This window comes from Protopterus annectens, chromosome 5.part0, assembly GCF_019279795.1.
Source record: "Protopterus annectens isolate FY-2018-M chromosome 5.part0, PAN1.0, whole genome shotgun sequence".
Classification (NCBI taxonomy): Eukaryota; Metazoa; Chordata; order Ceratodontiformes; family Protopteridae; genus Protopterus; species Protopterus annectens.
This window is the reverse complement of record NC_056735.1, coordinates 736,029,865-736,051,872: the sequence shown is the minus strand read 5'-3', so window position 1 is coordinate 736,051,872 and position 22,008 is coordinate 736,029,865. Positions and strand designations below refer to the sequence as shown.

The window sequence follows — 22,008 nt, the reverse complement described above, 5'->3', positions numbered from 1 at the left end:
GTTTTCCATGAAAGAAATTTCATATCACAATTGCTCGCCAGTTCAAGGGTTTCTGTATCAGTCCCTAAAGAATAACTGTGAGATCCAAAGGAGAAGAGGGACCTTTCATGGGAGGTCTAAGCAGCAAGATTCTTTCAGGAAAGCATTACATAATCTGGAAGTCGTCAAGGAGAATAATTTGTTTCCAGAATGAAAAATCAATATAGTTGCTAAGTGAAGTTTAACAACAGAGAAACTCACCTTCTCCTTAAAAGGGTTGGCAAGGAAAGGAGTAGCTGAGAAAGGTCCAATGTTCTAATTGGAAGCCCCGGTGGATAATTTTCTCCATATGCTTCTATAGGCTTTCTTAGTAGATAGGGGGTATGCTATGCATACAGGGGGCCGGGGATCCAATCTTGAGCCAGAGCAAGTGTCAGGGATTCCTCTGGAGGGATCATATCAGAGTGCTGCAGTAGTCCCTAAGGGGGTGGGGTGGAAAGTGGAGTTCCTGGAAGGCTAGCAGTGTTAGAAGAACTGCTCTCATGTCTGGGACAATGGCAAGTGATCTTTGGTCTTCGAGGGGGACCATGCAGTTGGATCATCACTCACTTAATATACACATTGTTGGGAAGTGCTAGTTGATACTGTAGCAAATACAGGAGGGAAGGGGACAGCTTGCCCAAAATAATGACCTCTGAAAGGGTCTAGCAACAAATACAACTTTTGCAAATTTGGGTGTGTTTTACAGAAGAAAACAGAAGCTAGTAAAGAACAGACCACTGCATTGTCAAGTCTTTTGAAGAATTCACATGAAATAATGGAGCTGGAAGAGCAAGAGTAATAGAAAAACTGATGTTAACTCAATGGATAACAATGGCGGTTTTTCTAAATGCAACACATAAGACACAGTAAAACCCTACACCTGGTTTATCAACATGAGTCGAAGTACCCAACTGAGTTCCTTTGAAACTTCTGGATTCTATAAGCAGACGGTTTTCATAGGATCATAGGAAGTTACTAGACTATTGGCTCTAGGGCCTTTATAAGCCTAGCCATGTTTTACCCTTGTTTCCTCATAGACTCAGAAATAGGTTATATTAGCGAGTGAATTTATGATCCTTGCAGATTGTGCCTGTCCAAGAGGAGGGCATAGGTGAAACACAAAGAGTGAACTAACTGCTTCCCATCCAACTGTCCAAGCTATGCTTAAATAGGTTCGTTAAGGAGCTCTGTTTATCTTGAACTGGGAGTTTGTTCCAGAGGGGTGGCAGCCTCTGGGAGACATATTTGTCTCTCCAACAAGTCCTATTTATGTTGCAAGGTAGGTGGCAATACCTTTTGTAATGTCCCAGGATTTGTAGGATGTACAAAACAAGTAAAACCTGGTTTGCAGAAACTGATGTCTGGCTGGGGCAGTGAGAATTCAGCCATTCATTTATGAAAAAACAGCTGAAATCCTATTAGTCTCATGTGAGTTGCCATGACAGCTCAATATTAGGTAAACACACTAGGGGCTGTGGTGAGAGTAAAGGGTGGTAATCTGAATGGGAGTGATAGGCTCCCAGAATGCCTATGTATTTTAAAGTGCAATTGTGCATTCTGGAGACGTATGGAATACATTCATTTGACATTGCGCATAAGAAGCAAGACTGACTGAACTGTACAGCATCCAGAACTTCGAATCCTTGCATACTGATCGAGATTAGTTAGATTTAGGGTTGGTCTAGGGATCTGTGTATTCCCCCCCCCAGTAGTTTTAGAGTCTATTGAACTGCAAACTCTTTCTGACTGGATAAACAATGGGGAATCTCTGTCTTGAAATGGGAGGTAGAAGGAAAAGGGGATGTAGAAACCTCTTATATTTCGCACCCCAAGCATTGCTATGTGGGGATGCCTATAGTTGAATAAGTCCTCCCTTGCCCTACAAAGGAAGCATTCTGGCATCAATCCTGATGGACTCCAAAGGGGCTGTAGCCACATTTTCAAACTGTCTCTGTTTCCTGAAAATGTACGTCAAGGGGAGAAAAAAAGTTCTGATTTCGGTGGTAGCCAGGGTCTTTTCCTCCTGTTTGTTAGCTGCAGGTGAGCACATTATTCACTGAAGCCCTGAACAAAGAATAGCCATCATTGGGGGCATTTAACAAAGATGTCTTAAGGAGTACTTCAAAGTAACATAGCAGCATGCAGGCATATCAGGTAATGGTTGAGTCGGGGCTAGCTGGTTGTAAAACACACTCAAGCTGAAAGTGTTATGAGTCTATTCGAAGTATTAGGAATTGGCAACAGAGTAGCTGGTTGAGGAGAGACCTTACTGAAGCTCTCCATCGAACTGGAATCAAAAGCAAGTTAGGAAGGGACAGAGGGCATCTTGTGGATATTTGCATAGTCGTATCCACGCATGTCTTGCTCCATATCAGGTTTTTTTTTTGAGATCTTCTGCAGACAAGGAAATGGGGAGAGTATTAAAGTTCCATTTCACAACTCTCGCGTATTAGGTGACCTCATCGTGGAAGTATCTGAGGTAAACTCATGCTATCCAAATTTGTCCATCGTTCTAGACTTACTGTTGGGAGGATGGATAGATGACTTTGAGCACCAGCTCTTACTTAGTGACACCCATCACTACCACCACATTCAGCTGAAAGTACAGTTTTGTACCTACCATAAATGTAGATGTTCGAGGATTCCATTGCTGCAGTCCTGACTAAATACCAGAGAGTAAGGCTGGCGTCGTCCAGGGAGGCACTGACGCCAGTACGCATATCCTCAGTCTTTTCTTGCCCCAGATGTCAGAAGACCCTAAAAAGACAAGTCCCAAAAACATGTACAATATATACAACAATATATACAAAAAATATAAGCATGTAAACTCACCTACACAACCACCCCGAAATACAGAGGGGAAGGAGGGAGGGTAAAGCAATGGAATCCTCGAACATCTACATTTATGGTAGGTACAAAACTGTACTATGTTCTTCGTCTTCCATTGCTGCAGTCCTGACTATTGGGTAGAATCCCAAAGCAGAGGTAAGGGAGGCTGGCAAATTATAAAGAAGTAGGAGCTGACAACATGCCTTGCAAAACAGCTGTGGCAAAACCAGCCCTAGACTTACAGTAGATAGGAAGGTGATAATGCTTAGAGAAAGTATGCACTGAACTCCAAGTAGCTGCTTCCAAAATATCCCTTAGAAATGCTGTTGAAGTGGCAGTAGCCCTAGTGGAATGAGGCCTAATCCCAGCTGGAATCTCCTTGCCATGATGGGAATAACAAAATGCAATGCAAAAGCCAATCCACCTAGAAATAGTTTGTTTTGACACAGGCTTGCCCTGAGAACTCAAAGCAAAAGAAACAAACAACTGCTGAGACTGCCTAAAATCCTTAGTCCTGCTTAAATAATAACGCAATTGCCTGTGTACATCTAAAGTGTGCAAAATCTTTTCCCCTTTATTTTGAGGGTCTGCAAAAAACATAGGTAAATGAATAGTTTGGTTTAAAGCCACACTAGAAACCACCTTAGGCATAAAAGAAGGATTAGTGCGTAATGATACCCTATCCTTATGGAAAATCAAAAGGGCTCTACTGCCATAAGGGCCTGCAACTCAGACACCCTTCTTGCAGAAGTAATAGCCAACAGAAAAGCAGTCTTCCATGACAAGTATTTCAATTCAGCAGTAGCTGCAGGCTCAAAAGGTTGTAGAGTAAGTTTTTCCAACACAAAATTGAGATCCCAAGCAGGAGTAGGAGCTCTGGGGGTCTTATATTCTTTGCCCTCTAAGAAACTGCTTGAACAAAGGATGCGAAAACAAAGGTGGGTCACAATCATAGTGAGCTGAAATTGCTGCAGCATGAATCTTTATGGAAGAGAAGGACAAACCTTTGTCCAATAATTCAGTAAGATATTGAAGAGCCACACTCAAATTAGGCTCAGAAATCTCCAAATTCTTTGCTGTACTCCAAAATAAAAATCTCTTCCATTTTTCTGCATACACTTTCCTTGTACTAGGTCTTCTAGCTTCCATAATCACATTTAAAACTTGTTGAGGAAGTTGAGACCTGCTGTGTTTCAACACAGAATATGCCAAGCTGTTAGATGAAGAGAGTGTAGCTTGACATTGAGCAGATGACCGTCCTTCTGAGATAACAGATGAGGAATCAGAGGTAAAGGCCATGGAGGCTTCTTTACCAGACTCCGTAGTAGAGGGTACCAGTGTTGCCGAGGCCAATCTGGAGCTATCAAAATCATCCTTGGCCTGTCTTGTCTGACCTTTAACAGTACCTTTGGAAAAAGAGGTAGAGGTGGAAAGGCATAAACATGAAGGTTTTTCCAACTGAAAGACAGAGCATCCACTTTCCAAGCTGTGTGATGAAACCCCTTTGTGCACTTTGGCAGCTGGTGGTTTAGTGGAGAAGCGAACAGATCTATGTCTGGAGTTCCCCATGACACTGTCAGTTTCTGAAATACATGAAGATCCAGTTTCCACTCGTGGGGATCCATGATTTGTCTGCTTAACACATCTGCTAAGGAGTTCTGTGCTCCTGGCAGAAACCTTGCCTGAAGAGTTAGTTGCAGGCTTAGCGCAGTCTCCCATAAAATCATTGCTTGCCTGCATAGAGGATAAGAATGTGTTCCCTTGCTTGTTGATGTACCACATGACAGTTGTGTTGTCTGTTAGAATCAACACCTGCCCTGGAAGAAGTAACTCCTTGAAAGCCATTAATGCAAACTGGACTGCTAACATCTCTTTCATGTTGATATGTAGATGCTGTAGTCTGGCAGGCCACTTGTCTTGTATCCACTTTCCATTTAGATGAGCTCCCAAGCAATGTCCGAGGCATCTGTCGTTAAGATCTGACTTGCCTCTGGCCGGGTCACAGAGAGTCCCTTGTTTAGGTGACATTCCTGAGCCCACCACAAGAATTCTTTTGAAGGCAAGGTATTATTTGAATGACAGTGTCCAAATCCTGGCAGTGCTGTGTCCATACATTTTGAGATACCATTGTAACTTCCTCATATGCAGTTTGGCATTGGGAAGCACCAGAATACAAGATGCCATGAACCCTAATGCTTGAAGGACTGTCCTTGCAGTCAGCACGGACTGATGAGATAGTTGATGGAAGTAAAGTGACAGACTCTTTTGTTTGTCCGGGTTAAAAAGGCCATCTGGGCTGCTGTATTCAGTCTCACACCCAGAAAGCACATGTCTTGAGAGGGTACTAGACTGGACTTTATTTCGTTCACAGAATACCCTAGGCATCTTAGCACTGCGATAACATATTCCAGGTGCTGTAGAAGAACTTCCTTTCTTGAGCCAGAATCAGGCAGTCAAGTAAGGATAGATTTGAATTCCTTGAAGCCTGAAGTAAGCTATCACTGGAGCCAGAACCTTTGTGAACACTCTGGGTGCAGTAGATAAGCCAAAGGGCAATGCAGAGAACTGATAATGAGAATTTCCAGCTCGAAACCGCAGATACTTCCTGCAACTTAGCCTTATGGGCACATGAAGGTAAGCTTCTTTGAGATCTAAAGTTACCATCCAGTGATCTTTGCCCAGCAGAGGTAAAAGCTGTTGTAACGTCAACATCTTGAACTTGGGAATGTCCAGATAAGTGTTGAGGATAGATAAATCCAAAATTGGTCTCCACGTGTTTCCCTTCTTTGGTACAAGGAACAGGCGAGAATAAAATCCTTTCTGATACAGGGACTGGCTGAATGGCTATGTGAAGTAACTGAGAAACTTGCTTGTGAGCCTCTTTTCTTTGTGGAGGAGGCATGCCTTTGAAAGGGGGCATTGTATGGAAATAAAATCTGTAACCGTGGTGAATGATATCCAACACCCATTTGTCTTGAGTGATTAAATCCCAATTTTCTTTGAAAAGAGACAGTCTTCCTCCCAAAGGAGCTGCCAAACGTGAATCTGCTGGCAGCTGAAAAGACAGGTCATTGGGTCTGTTTACGAAAGGACTGACCCTGCCCTCACCAGAAGTCTGAGCAGGTGAACTCCGGTTCTAGGCCTGAAAGAACCTTGAGCCCTGTAGACCTACCCCTAGACTGAGAATCATAAGCAGGATATGTCCACCCCTTAGCAGGCCAATTTCTACTAAACTTGGTGGCTGCACCTGCAAAAATCTTTAACAGTTTGCATAGACTTAGCTTTGTCCTCCATTTTCTTTAAAACTGCTTCCACAGGCGAACCAAACAACACATCAGACTGTAAAGGAGCATCCAAAATCCTTGTCTTAACATGCTCAGCTAAATTCTGATCCTTCAACCAGGCATGCCTGCGAAGAACAGAACTGGTAGCAGCCACCCTCGAGGAGGCCTGTACAGCATCAAAACCACATTGCAAAGAATGCTTACCCACTTGTTCAGACACATGAACCAAATCCAGCAACTCTTTACACTCAATACCTTCCGCCAAAGCATCCACCTTAGATTTCAATTGTGAAAGGAGGTAATTCTGATATTTTAGCATGTGAAACTGACAATTCAAAGCTCTCATGGCTAGAGTGGAAGAAGTATACACTTTCTTTCCCCACCTATCAAAAGCCCTTGCCTCTTTATCAGTGGGAACAGGATTTTTAATCACAGAAGCCTTTACACCCTTAGGCCCTTGAGAAATAGTTTCTGGGTCCGCCCTAGGACTCTTAAACAAATATTTATGAGCGGCACCCTATAATACCTATCAGGCTTAACAGGAGCAGGAGGCAAAGAGTCAGGGTTCAGGAAGCCTCTGCAAAACATCTTCCACCACATTCAACACAGGAGGAATAGCTAAAGGCCTATGCTGGGGTAAAACAAGAACTCCCTAAGCCTTTTCCTGGAATCAGAGTAATCCTGGCCTTCCCATTTAAAGTGCTCCCTCATGGAATGCAAAGTCTCTGAAAAGGAGAAATCCTCAGGCGGAGAAGCTGTAGGAGTGGAATCATCCACATCAGAATCAGAATAAGTAGGATACTCCTGCATATCTTCCACAGAAGATTCTGAAGCCTCTGAACACTGTTCAAAACTATCAAACTCCGTTCCACCCTAGCCCTCTTATCAGGCGGGGGCATAGAACCCCTAATCATAGTAATCAAATCTTCTGCCATTTTAAGCATATGTTTCTTGGGTACAGAACCCGAAATGCTAGGAGAAGCCCCACTGAAGCTGAACTAGGCCTACCTCTGAAAGAAGTTTTGGTAACAGAAGGAGAGTCTCTAACTACCTTGGGAAGAGAGGGAAGAACAGTCACCTGAGAAGCCCCTCAGCCTGGCCTACCTCCTGAGAAGGCACATCCTGTAAGAGTATAGTTTCTGCCTGGGACTCCATGGAAACTCCTGGCAAAACCTCCGCTCCACTGAGCCTTCTAAAGAACCGACGTCCGGGACTGCTCAACCCTAGGCTTCACTGTTTTATCCTTTTTATAATTAACGCTTCCCAAACACTAACCTGGCACAGTCTAACCTCCTCTTAATAGTGCGTTTGTTAAACCTAGCACAAGAGCGGCAACCAACAGGCCCTAAACAAGGTATACACAAGGTATGATAATCCCTATGAGGTATCTGTTTCCCACAAGAAATACAGTTATTCACTTTTTCTGACATCCGGTAAAATACTGAGGCAAGAAAAACCAAAATGTTCAACTCTGTTTCGGTCTGAAACTCCGGTTTGAAATATTTCACGCCAACCTGCACTCGCAAAACTGCTTCTGCATCGACCATGCGGCAAAAGACTGAGGATATGATACTCTGGTATTCGGGGACTATACCCAATAGTCAGGACTGCAGCAATGGAAGACGAAGAACATCTCCAGAGCTCTATAGGGGTCAAGGGAAAGGGATGCTACAGAACAAAGTTCGGAGAATTGTCTTCTCCTCAGTGACAGACCCCATGGAGAAGTGGAATTTCCGCTCCTAGTATTTGTACCCCTAGGGGGAAAACCCCTCAGAAAGCAATTATTCTGGAGGAAGTAGTGGGTAGGGTCCGAAAGTGGAGAGAATGGCCATCCCAATATAAAGTAAGTCCTTGCCACTAAAAGATGATCAACTAGAGAAAGAAGCTCTCTCTCCCCCTACTGAGCCATAACCTCTAGGAAGGAGGGCAGGGTTCATTCTTCAACCCTAGTCCCAGGGAAGAAAATGGACTCCACAGTGGAGGATCCTTTGGGGATGGAACGGATTCAGAAATATCGGCCAGACAAACCAGATTATGTGAACCTCCACATAGCTACGATAGTGCGGAACCGACAAGACTTCTATGAATGGTAAGGAATAGGTTGTAGCACAGGATGCAATAAACAATGAAGCCGTCGGTTCTGAAGAGTGCTTCAGATCTGAAGAAAGCTACACTGGTCTGGCATATCTGAATATGAAGGTGCTGGATCCGAGAATTGCTTGGTTCTCTGTGGGTATCTGGTTATCTGTTGGATCCTAGTCTTAGGATCCGAAGAAAAAGAAGAATGGTTTAACCGATCGATCTGAGGAGGGGAACTTAGGATCCGAAAGAGTCTCCAGATACTTCTGTCTAAGGAGGTCGCCTGAAACCTTGTGTCTCCAAGAAAAATGTAGTCAGTCGGATCTGAAGGTTTAGGATCTGATGAATTTTAGCAGAAAAGTGGAAAACATCATACGGACCGAACCTGTCAGATCTGAGGATGACTTGGGATCTGAAGGAGGTCCTAGGAACTTTGGATCCATTGGACTGGATACAAGATCCTCATTTTGTAGTCCTGTTTCTTTTTATTTCTCTCTCTCCTTTTCTTTCTTTTTTTTTTTTTTTTTAATTTATGGGAGGATGAGCACTGAAAGAAACCAGTTTGTTTGTTTCTTTTGGCTTTTCCCGGTTAGGGGTCGCCACAGCAGAACTCCGGTCTGCTAATGATTGGCAGTAGATTTTGACGTGCTGGCTTGCTGGGTCTAATGCACAACCTTCAACGAAGGAACGCCCATTCACGCATGTTGCCACACAGAAGACGCTCTGAGAATCGAACGGGCAACGTCTAACTGTGAGGCGACAACGCTACCGCAGCACCACCACCGCAGTATACACTGAAAGAAACCAGTAAAAAGCCTTAAAAAGGGCATGATGAGAGCTGCCTCAAACTATTCTGTGTGATATCAAAATAAATTATTTTCCAGTATATCTGTGATCAGACAAGTCCATTCATAGTGATTCAGGATCACTCAAGAGATCAGCTGTCTGTGGCATACCTCTTAACCTCTTAGCATGAGAAAAGTGGACAAAACCTAACAAAAAAAGGGAAACAAAGGCCAAAGACAAAGGAACAGATTTAAACATCACTCTTACAAAACTTAGAAAGTTGCTGAAGTAACAGTGCATGTGTTAATATACATTTTCTGAAGGATCTGAGGTCTGAAAAAAACTGTAAAAAAACAACGAAACTGCACTGCTGAAGGCACAGAGTATAAACGTGGAAATAAATTGAATAAATCCTCGGTTCCACCATGGCTAACACAGCAAAATATATTTAAAATCAAGCTTTAATGTTCAACAAAAACAATCGTGGTAGAGCACAAAATCTCTTAGATAAGCACTTTCAGCTTCCTAGCCTTCTTCGGATTATGTTGAAACAAACTGTATATCATCATTTAGTGACTTCAGTCCTTGGATCATCCCTGTGACTTGTAAGAAAAAACACAAATTTAATGAGGAAGAGACCAAATACATAAGGCAAAAATCTGGACATTCTGCAAAAATCTGAACAGTTGAGAGATATGGTCCATGATATACCTCGCAAATCTTAAAGCAAGAAATCTTACCAACTTAGAAAATTAATAGAACAACAGGTATGCATTAGCATGAGTTTTCTAAAGGATAAGAAGTCTGAAAATAAAAAATCTGCCACCAACTCTTGACTTCCGTCAGCAATGATTTGCCAGTGAACTATAATTATATGGAAAAGGACCAAAAAAACACGAGACAAAAAACTGAGCACTCTGCAAAAATCAGGACAGCCGAAAGCCATGGTTCTTACCCCTAACAACTGCAAATGTTCACTACAACACAGGATGATAGTCAAAAACTAAGCTTTAAGTCTGCGGACTGTGAAAAGTCTCAACTATAACCAGAACCACTAAATGCAAGGGGCCACCAAGGGAGGAAAGGAACACTAAGAAATGATAGACCATAGGATTTAGACAAAAAAATAGATAAATAAATCTTTTTACAGCTCGAGATTCAGAATCCGCCATTTCACCACAAGATATGGGGAGTTAGGGATGGTGTGGTGCTTTATGGGAAGAAGGAAAAGCTTGAGACTTGGAACCAAAGTCTTGGAAATGTGGCCGAGTCAGATCTGAGGCCCATCAGTGAGGAAGAATGAAAAAGGACATCAGAACAGAGAGACAATAAAAGATTTTTTTATGTTAAGGTAAAATAAATTAAAAGAAACGGCATACCAAAGATGGTATACAAGAAATACTCAATGAGAGGGGGTAGGAAAGAAGGGAAGTACTAATGATGGTATCAACCAATACCCCCAAAAAAAAAAAAGGGTGAGAAAAGGAAAGAGCAACTAATGGTACAAACCCATAAACACAGAAGGGGAGGAAGGGTGAGAGAGAAACTAAGATAGGAAGAACAATAAGTGATAAAAATAGTAAATTACACTCAAAAATTACAAGAAAAACACCCTATAAGCTCAAGAGAGTAGGATCCACATCTGAAGCAAAGAAGCGCCAAATGAGATCCGAGATACTACAGAGTTATGGGACATTATGGGTAATGGGAGGAGCTCGAGAGTTGGATCCAAGAATCTAAGTAAATGCAGCAGAAACAGATCTGATTTCAGATGCAAGACCTATCAGCTGAGGAATGAATAAAAATAACATAATCAGATCACCTTTTAAAGAAGCAATCCTCCTACAAAGTTAGCAAATAACTGAAAAAACAACTTTAAGTCAGGAAATATATATATATATATATATATATATATATATATATATTTTTTTCTTTACTAGGGTAGCGCAGTACAAGCTAATAGCTGTTAAGCTGCAGTGTTACAGTAATTTTGCTAAGGTGCTCAGTAACATTAAAACCACTGTAGCTTACTAACAGGGTACAGGGAACTTAACTATTGTGAATATAGGATAGTAACATTTAATCTTGTCTGGAAATCTGTAGTCTGTACATAAAAACTTAAATGCTAAGAACTCCACCTGCATTTATACAACTGTAAACTATATACATAAGATTTCTGGAAAACTCACAAACTCACAAAGTTATTGCAGTACCTGTTGGTTGATGACTTCCAAACGTGAGTCTTTCAAGTGTTTCCTTAGCCACTCTGTGGCTTGGGAAGAGGGGTCTATCAAGAAAGGACACACACGGCTCTACACAAAACAAATACACAGTTAAAGCAGTTACAATGTCATAAAATTAAACAGCATCTATATAAAATAATACTGCATGTTCTTTTTAGATAAAAGCAACTACATAAAGACATCATGCAGCATAAATGAAAAACAAGGTAAAACCATTTACATAGATATACACACACACACAGATATAGATATACACACAGATATAGATATATAAATACACACACACACACAGAAAAAGATCCATATGGATGCATAAAAGGGAATGTGTGTGTGTCACACCTCTCAACCATAATGAATTATTTGGCATTTACCTGTTTTAAGGGCAAATTAATGGGGTGCCACGAATTCCCCGAGTGACCCCTTTAATTCCCGATTTTATTTATTTATTTTTGTATTACAACATTAAATGACATCACCACACACCACAAACCTACAGAGCATGCCGTGTGCATGTCTGCATGATGACATCAGCTACTGCCCCTTCTTGGTCAGAAATTTAGTTTGAACTCTTTGGAGGGGAATGTGCACACTTACTTTTTAGAGTCTACCCACATGGGCTCAGCATCTAGGAGGTAAAAAATAAGAACTGTATTTGTTGCAAAAGTCCGTTCAAATTCCTCTAGCTCTGTTTGTGATATTTTGCTGGGCTGCTCCCTCCATTCAGAACAAAGTGTGCGTTAAGTCCGTTTAAACAAACTGTGCTCACTGCTGCTGTAAATCCCGAGTGTGTGATATTTTGCTGAGCTGATCCATAATTCAGAAGGAACTGTGTATTTATTTATTCTTTCTTGCTGCAAGGTAACTAAGTGTATGAGCAAACTGCTGCATTCCTGTGGTGTGTGATATTTTGCTGGGCCACTCCCAAACTGTGCACCTTTCTCATTATCATCCAAAGGTAAGTGTACAACACTTGTAAAAGATCATAGCTAGAGTGCAACATTTCATCCCCAACCCATCAGTTGTTTATACTGACTCTACAGTATACAACTACCCATAGATGGATACGCACACCAATGCTTGATAATAAGGAAAAGAAATGGTACCGAGGCTATTGCTCAGATGAGTTTCAGTTTGTTTGTGCACTTTATAACAGAAATAATCTGCTCTAGAAGCTGCACAGAACTGAACACAAAGCAAAGGGTTACAGGATTAGTGATTGTAAAGAAATTAGATGATAGGTTTTATTACCAAGGTGTTTTCAGTACATAGGCATCAAGCAGTGTGGCAAAGCGGCCTCTTCATAATTTTTGCTTGCCTTTCTAAGTAGTTCAATAGTGCAGTGTATGTTTTCAAGTTTTAACTAGATGTCCTAACTGCATCACCAAACCATTCTTTGTCAATACTTTGTGGAACAACTGCAAAACTGAAGTAAACTATCCTCATGCCTTTGGGTTCTGACTCTTTGTGACATTGCTTTGATCAAATCCATTTGATTTTGTTACAGTTGAAAATCACACATTTAAATATTAATACAATGTGTGTGTACTTGCGTGGTAACATCGATTGAATCTGTGAGAGTAAAGAACAGGTTAAAATGGATTTCAGTGGATTTTTTTCTAAAAATGTAAAACAAATGTTTTGCATTTCAGTGTGTAGAGTGCACTCAGTTTACTAACTTGGCAAAAACATATAGCTTGGCATTCATTGTTAATAAGAATCAGAAGTAAAATATTTCATCTTTTATAAACTATGCAGCTTATGAAATTTATTATCTACAAGCAGGTCAAGACAAACTCTTGTATGCAGCTGTCTCTCGTCAACAGGACGTGCAAGATAAGAGTGAGTCAGGAGTTATCTTTCAGGAACAGAATGTTTGAAATGTGGAAAACAAACTGTCAGCAGACCAGCTTCAAAGGACTTATTATTCTGGCAAATTTTCTATACTGTTGATGCAGGCAGGAAAGACACTATACAGATTGGGACTTTGGACTTTTTCTTTTGTATCAGAGACTTTGATTTTCCTATCCTTACAGACCTGATTGCTGTACGCTGAAGTACGATTTTGATATATAAAACTTTCATTGTTAAGCTAGATGTAAACCTTATGTGCAGTAAATGAATGTCAACAGCAGAACTGCCTCAGTGTCTTCATTGAGTAAAGGTACAGACTACCTGAATAGTGTAGTTTAACAGTGGCGAGACCAGTTCAGTCGAAACGACCGGGGAGGTGGCCTGCAGAAGTGCCTCTCACAGTGCGACATTTTAGCACAGACCTTCTTACAGTTGACTCTTCTCTTCCAAAAAACTTTGTACATTGACTGATGGGCGAAAACACTGTGGCGCAGTACAGGGCAGTATGGTAATTCTCCTTCAGACAGTTGGTGATATACGGGGTCCAAATTTTCCACTATCAAAAATCTGTCTCACCAGCATCTAGTGAAAGACAGCAGAGAATTCTCCAACTGATCTTTGTGTCAAGACTGACCACCTTGTCCTGGACATTTGTGGTAAATATTTTCTTCTGTTTTTCTTTTAGCAATGAATGCAGTTCATGAAAATGCCAAGAAGTGCACTCAGTCTTTTACCTTTGATGTGTCTGAACCATATGTAAATGTGTGGAATTATTTTAATACATGGTACATGTTAGCACCTGTAAGTCTTTACTGGGGAAAACTGACAATCCAGCATTATGCAAATGGATTGCTACCTTTGATTGGTATGGATGTAAAGCAAAAGTGCCACAGAATGAACAAAAATGTGCTATTTGCAATGCTTTAAATGTTGCTTTTTGCATGGCTTGTCATAAACGTATTGTACAATACCTGGAACACAACCAGGATAATGTAATGCCAGAAACACAAACAATGGTTCCTGTTTCTATATATCCTGTTGCAAAAGATTTGTTAGAGGGTGATGCAGATGTCAAAGTTTGTACTTTACAGTCTGATTTGCAGGAAATTAGATTGGATTGCTAAAGTTAGCAACCAGCAAGATCTTGACTTCATTGGTCATTTTCAGACTTACTGTGATAAATGGAATGCGTCTGGTAAACATGCTGACACCGCTGAATGTACAAAATAATTTTCTCCATTTTTAAACGTCTCACAGACTGAAATTAAGATCTTTACACAACTGTTATTGAACAGGGCAGTAAAGCTACTGGTATGATAGAAGGGTTAATGAGTAAAATTGTCCGTTTGCAATAAAAATATGACAAGTAGCTGGCTGACGCACAGCATGACGTAACTGTTGCTAGGGAGGAAATAAAAATATTACGAGCTCAGTTGGAGACACAGGAATCTGAGGCTGCTAAAGCAAAAGACTTGGTTAATCATAATTTTTTACGATTACAAGCCCTGTTAAAAAAATATCAATCTAAAGCACTAAAAACTGCTGTTACCAGTCCTATCATAGCCTCAGCAGGTTTTTCTGCTGAAGTTTATCATCAGTCTAGGATGTTAAAAACTATCCCTAAGTGGGAAGAACAGAAGGGTATTTTTAATAACATGATTGCATTTAAAGCTTGGGTTCTTAAAACTGTAGGCACTGTATGAAATAATACACTTGAGCATTGTTTCTAAAATTTTATTCCAGAGGGTTTTATGGCTTATATTCAGCAAAAGCAATATCCAATATAAACTAAACACCTAAAAATTACAGGAAAATTATTAGCATACACTAGGGGGCAATCTCTCACACCAACACTTTTAGATGACTTTCAAATGACAGTCTGTAATTCTTTAAAAAAATAAAGCAAAACATTACCAGCTGGCATATATGCTAGTCAATGGCAGTAATAAAAAAGATATACAAGATGTCAATTTTCAAAAAGCTGTTATGCGCTCCTTTTTAGACCATTTAAAAGGTGTCCCAGGGGATATCAAACTTATTTATGAAAAATCTTAATACACTCACAGAGTTAGTAAATAAATTGCTGCGAGCATGTATTATGTGCAAAGATAATGCTATTCATAAGCAAAAGATTTACACTCCCCGTTCTGCACCCATTGTTAGTCAAGTAAGGGGAAGGGGGCGTGGGAGATGGATTAATCAGGGACAGCAAGTCCCAGAGCAGGTACCAGGACAATCACATCAAGGGCAAGTTATACAGGGACAACAACGGGCAGCTTCAGTTCCCCCAGCCACTCAGTTAACTTCTCAAGTTACTCATTCTATACAGGGTCCTCCAAAGAGACAGCCTATTTGTTAGTCCTGTAAACAGGTAGGTCATACTAAAAATGACTGTAAATATGATCGCAAATGGTGCCAGAAATAAGAGGCCAAGGGTAAGTTTCTTACCGTAAAAAATCTGGATAAGCCACGTGCACCACGACAGCAACAGGTAATGCAGCTAGAAGTACAAACACAGCAGTACACTTCACAACAATATGTGACAGAGGGTAATAGGGGACTACAGCAACAACCCCTATATACCACAAACACTCAACAGTCAGTATTCCCAGTACAGCAAAGGAATGGTGTGACACCTAGTGTCAATGTACAAGGTAATATTGTTAGCACACAGGCTACAACTGTTCCTTCTGACTTTGTTCCTGATGGTCCAGTAAATCCTAAGTATCAGCAGCAAATAGCCTTGCATCATGAACTCAATCGATCTTCTTATGTTGACTGCAAAGAGGTTGAGGAAACACTGCGATTATGTCCTTTGGAGTCAAATACCACTGATGATTCGGGGTGGAAAGTAGATCTACGATAGGGGTGTGATCCCCCCCCACCACCACCACCACCCAAGTCTCTTTCTTGACTAACTTCAAAAAAGGGAAATATGGACAACCACTTATCAACATTTGGGTAGAGGGGAACCTGTGGGAAGATGTTCTTCTAGATACAAGAGCGGCTTTCTCAGTGACAGGTAGGCATTTGCCTCCTGATTTGTCTAAAAGTACATGTATTTCAGGTTTTAATGGCTCTAAATGTCTAGCCATACATAGTAAACCTGTACAAGTACAATTCACCCATCAAGGGGAACCAGTAAAAGGGGTATTTTTGATACATAATTCTTGCACTTCCACAATCTTGGAAATGGATATATTGTCCAAAATGAGAATTGTCATAGACCTTCCTAATGGCATTATATGGCAAGGACAAGGTCCCATGTTGTGTATAACTGAGGCAATACTTGTATCAAACAGTTCTGAAAAGGGCCATACTGTCAGCCATACTAAAAATAAAGTATGGTTAAAGGTAAAACAACAGTTCCCTACGTTGTGGTCTCAAGGGCCTACAGACTGCAGGAAGCTACAGAAAGCAGTTTCTGTTGGTAGTGATGAAAATTTTATTCCACCTTTACTAAAACAGTATCAGATCCCAAAGGAAGCAAAGACAGACATGCAAAATTGCATACAACAATCGTTTAATGTGGAAATAATTCAAAAGGAAAATAGCCCTACAAATTCATCCTTATGGCCAATTAAAAAGAAAGATGGCACTTACCGATTGGTTATTGATTTACAAAAATTGAACCAATTCACGACTCCCCGGGCTCATCTGATTCCAGGGGTCCCAGAGTTAGCAGCATAAATAAAACCACTAAGTTAGTAATTTATGGTCATAGACTTAGCTAATCGTTTCTTTGCAGTACCACTGCAGAAAAAAGATTGGCAAATGTTTGCTTTTACATTTCAAAATAAACAGTATGTCATGATGCGGTTACCGCAGGGGTTTCAAAACAGTCCGGTTATATTTCACCAAATAGTTGGACAAATACTACAAGACTAGAATCTGACAATTCTGTTCTGCATTACACTAATAACATACTAATACAGTCTAAAACAAAAAGAACAGCATTTAGCTAAAGTGACACAGGTCCTTCAAACACTGCAGGAGGCAGGGTTTAAATTGAAAAGTGAAAAGGTACAATTCATGTCATCTAAAGTAAAATTTCTAGGTACTATTTTATGTCCTTCCAGGCGTACTCCTTGTTTGGAGAGGGTGCAGGGAATTCTGCAAATAAATAAATTGTTTACCATTCCGGATTTGTACAAATTTCTGGGTATCATGCATTATAATCGGAAATTCATAGAGGATTATGCCAGCATGGCAGCTCCTCTATATGACATGCTTTCTAGCCAGAAAGAATTACCCTTTCTGGAGTGGGGACAAAAAAATATGGCTTTTTGTGATTTAAAGGCAGCATTGGCCAAAGCTACAGAATTAGTAGCTCCAAGACTAACACGTCCCTTTGTGTTACAGGCAGCAGCTAAATCCAACACACACTCTGTTATGCTTTTACAGGAGTGGCCTCAGGGCTCTGATTCCAAAATGGAAAAGATTTTACGCCCCATTACACTTTTCAGTAGAAAGATGACACATGTTGAGAGGGGATATCACCCGTTTATTCAGCAACTTTTGGCCATTTACTGGGGTTTAAAACAAACTGAATACCTAAAAGCTTTTTCTAAAGACATTGTAGTACAGACACCGCATTATGCCATACAGGCTTTGTTAAATAAGACTCAGCTAAATAAACTGATTAATGACGTCAGTCAAGCAGTGTTTGCAAAATGGTTGGCATTACTTAAGTGTCAAGTTACAATAAAGGCAGGAGATAAGTATTACTTATCTAACTTCATGGGATATGAAGAAAAACGACACATATGCATTAGGCACATTTCAAATCCAAAAAAGCCCATTCTGTCTCCTGATTTTCAGGAAGAGAGGCCATGCGTCTTTGTTGCCGGTGCTCACTTTTGGGACAATGGACAATATCGGACTGGATTTGCAGTGGTACCAAAAACCCTTCTATGGGACAGCTGAATCTGATTCAGTTACCGGGACACATGTCTGCTCAGCTAGCTGAACTAAAAGCAGTTCTTTACGTGTTATAGCATTTTCCACCTGTCAATATTTTTTCAGACAGTTCATATGTAGTTAATTCTCTGTGGCTGCATATGTCTACATGGGCAAGGAGAGGGTTTGTTAATAATATGGGCAAGCCACTCAATAATGCTTCTGTGTTACAAACTATTTTGAATTTGGTTCGCAGTCAGTCCCTTGTGGGCTGCTACAGTATCTTAAAGGTAAAAGTTCAACAAAAAGCTACAAAATAAATTTTTCACTTAAATAACTATGCTGATCAGATGGCAAAAAGGCAGCAAAGAAAGGAATGCAATTGTATCCTACAAAACACCTTTCTAGTGTACCAGATAAAACAACTGCAGTACATGCCATACACACCTTTTCAGCTCAGAATTTGCATCATAATTTGCTGCAGATCCAAACCTAGTTTGGACCGTATAAAGAGTTAAAAAAAAAAAAAGTACTACTGTAGAAAAAAGTCCAGGGCAATATTATGGAAAATGTTTTGAAGGCAGTTCTAGTCTTCCTTATATATCGTACCAGCAGGCATGCCAGTTAGTGAAATTTAATCATCAGGTATTAGGACATTTGGGTACACAAAAGTTATGCCCCATTGGAAAAAACAAGTACTGACATCCACAGTTAAAGAAAATATACGATTTAGTGCATGCTAAATGCTTAATATGTTTGCATGTTAATGCTCAATTAAAAAAAAACACAGTTACTAAGGGTAACTCCAGCAGATGGACCTTGGTATGCCATCCAAATTGACTTTGCAGGTCCATTACCCCCAGCTATACAGGTGGGTACAGGTATCTTCTAGTAATAGTTAATGTTTTTTTCAAAATAGGTAAAAGCAATTCCTACAAAAACAAAGACAGCTAAGACTACAGTTGAAGCCTTATGGAAAAACATTTTTGTCATTGGGGATGGCCACGAGTTATCAAATCCGATAATGGGCCACAATTTGTCAGTAAACTGATAAAAACTTTGTGTGATTTGCTTGGTATCCAGCAATGATTTCATGTTCTGTACCATCCCCAGTCTAATGGAATAGTTGAAAAAATGAACAGGACTCTTAAGAAACGCCTTAAAAAACCTGCTTGGAAAAAGGCATAAATTGGGTAAAACATTTGCCTGAAATCCTGCTAGGTGTCAAAGCAACTCCACACAGTAAAACAGGGATATCACCTTTTAAAGTTATGACAGGCAGGAAAATGCCTGCACAACTGCCATTCGATCCTACTGTTAGAACAAACACACCATTATTAGAAATTGCGCAGCATCAACAATGGTTAAAAGATATTTCTGAATTGTGTCAAAGCCTATCAGAAATGCAAGCATTCAAATTACGGTCAAAGGATCCTGTTAAGCCAGAAGAAAACCTTCCCTCTGGGACACAAGTATTAATCAAAACGTTCCAGATGGACGGTCCGTGGGATAGTAATTGGCAAGGACCTTTTGAAATAATTGCTCAGTTAGGACCTCTAGCGTACAAAGTTAAAGGAAAGAAAAAAAAAAAACAAAATGATTCTTGTTCATAGAGATCAGATGAAAGTCATTAAGTGACTTCATGTTTTGTGGGGTTTTTTTGTAGACTCACGGCAAATGCCAAGTCTGAAACAGTTGAAAACGCATCTATCAAAACAACATTCCAGATTAATACCACTTACATGGAGAGGTTATATTATTGTACATAATAAAGATTCTGTTTGTTATTGCACTGACTGTACTCATTGGAGCCCTTTTAGGTAAAGTGTCAAACAGGAGAAATGCAAGTTTGGAAAATAAACCATGACAATAATACTCTAAAGCTAGGATGGAGTAAATACTCAAAGATAAATCGTTTTTGTGGGCAAAGACAGCAGGACAACTTCACTTGTCCATATAATGCTACTTGTATCTTTGGATACATAAGAATTCCCAGTAATATTACCTTTTGGTCCGTGGTTAGGGGTCATTATTACATTCAACCAAATAGTCCTAAGGTAACCCTTAAATTTGATTCTGAATTTTCTATTAAATGTTGTCAATTTCCTATATTTTATTTGGGAAAAGAAAAAAATTCTCAGGAATATCCAAAATCAATACAAAAGTTAATCCTCGCCTATATGAAAATGTGTGGCAATTATACTACACAAGGAATGAGTATTCTTCCCAATAACATGGAAATGCAACTAAATTTTACTACTGGAGTTTCGGTAATATGTACTAACACCACAGTCATTACATGCAGCATACATTGGGGATATGTTTTATCGCGTCTATATCATATTATCATTATCATATTATCATTATTTCATCGTACCGATAATATCGAAACAACAAAATATCGAACAAATGGAACAGCAAATTTTTTCCCAGGGAAAACATTTGCTGCTCCGTAAGAAAAAAATAAACGTAAACACAAATTTTAGTGGGGGGCTTCGCCCCCCACACTGCCCCTACTTAAATATACCAACTCCGAGATCGCACCATAGTGGAGGAAATGGCAAAGCCCCGAAGATGGCCCACTGAATTTTGTCCCTGGGAAAAAATTTGATGTTCCGTGACTTCGCTATTTTGCCATTTCAACAGTATCGGATCAACTAAATAGCATTCGCTATTTAGTCCATTCAATGCTGTCATACAGACCCGTTTTATCAATATTAACAGGTAAACCTACCTCTGTTCATATAGACCATTTGGTTAAAATCCCTTCTACTTCTAAAAAGGTAGGTAGACAGTATCAAAAGGTTGTAATACATTTTAAAATCACATTCCCAGACACAGGCAGGTGCTGCTATAAAAGGGCATGGTATGATACTCTGCTAGGATGCCTAGGTACAGGCATGGGAGCTATTAATGAAGCTGACATTAAAATTCTAACTAATTGTTTAAAAGTAGTGGGGAAAGATATCTCTCAGACTGTGCATTTACAAGCATCTTGAAATCCAAAAACATAGAAGACACACCTGCACAATATAAATTATCAGCAGCAATTTTTAGACAATTATGATGCTATGCAGCTACATCAATTGAAATTTGATGGTAACATAACACTTGTAAACTGGACAAAATGCACTATCCAATCTTTGTATGTGAAAATTCAGAAAAATAGAGCACAAACTACACTTATGTTACAAAATGAAAATGTCTGGTGACAATTGTTTAACAAATGGATACCTGATAGAGATTGGATTAAGCTATTTACTGAAGTAACATACTGTACTCCACAATATTGTACAGGAAAGTTTATGCATTATAATGTTACTGATACCACTATTATGTGTCAATTTACTGCGTTACCTATGATATTTCTCATACCAGAAGGGTATGAGTATTGGCTGCCACAGTTTGAAGGTAATTATATAGATACGAGAGGAAAAACACATAAAATCGAGTATTGTACACAGACTCAAAATGGACTAATTTGTGGACAGCATTCACCTGTCTATAAACCATGCTTACTGCCGCATTCTGTTAATTTGTGTAAATGGACTATTATGCCTTCTTCTTTTCAATTGTTTACAGAAGTGGCTCCTCAACATATTTGTCTGGTTACAAATCAAGACGTAGGTCATCATTTAAGATTACCTTTTGTAGAATGTTTATCACATGCTGATTTCCTTACATCGAATAATAAGAGCTATGTGTTTACTGAACCCATAGAAGTAAATATTTCCAAGAATTGGAATTATAATTTAATACAGCTTCCCAATATATCTGTATCTTTGGATAATTTAAAGAACCATAATGAACAATACTAAAATTCTCAGAGAGTATCTGGAAAAAAGTAATATGAGGCATTAAGCATCATTGCAAAAGATAAATTACTTAGTCTGGCTGAAAAAAAACTATAAAAGACACTGCTCACAACTGGTGGGATATCTTTACTGGTTGGTTAAAATCCAGAAAAAAACTTAAGTTGGTTGATACATCCTGTATTAGTAGTGTTAGGCATTAGA

At 39.8% G+C, this 22,008-nt stretch overlaps 1 protein-coding gene across 2 annotated transcripts in view; it reads right to left on the bottom strand.

Annotated features, from left to right (window-relative positions):
- DYNC2H1 (dynein cytoplasmic 2 heavy chain 1) overlaps window positions 1-22,008 on the bottom strand; it is a 6,555,988-nt gene that overhangs the window by 2,041,102 nt on the left and 4,492,878 nt on the right. For both annotated transcript variants that reach the window (XM_044072582.1, XM_044072581.1), the window contains one exon: window positions 11,213-11,311. In XM_044072582.1, the coding sequence (XP_043928517.1) occupies window positions 11,213-11,311 (99 nt within the window). The remainder of the gene's footprint in view (window positions 1-11,212; window positions 11,312-22,008) is intronic.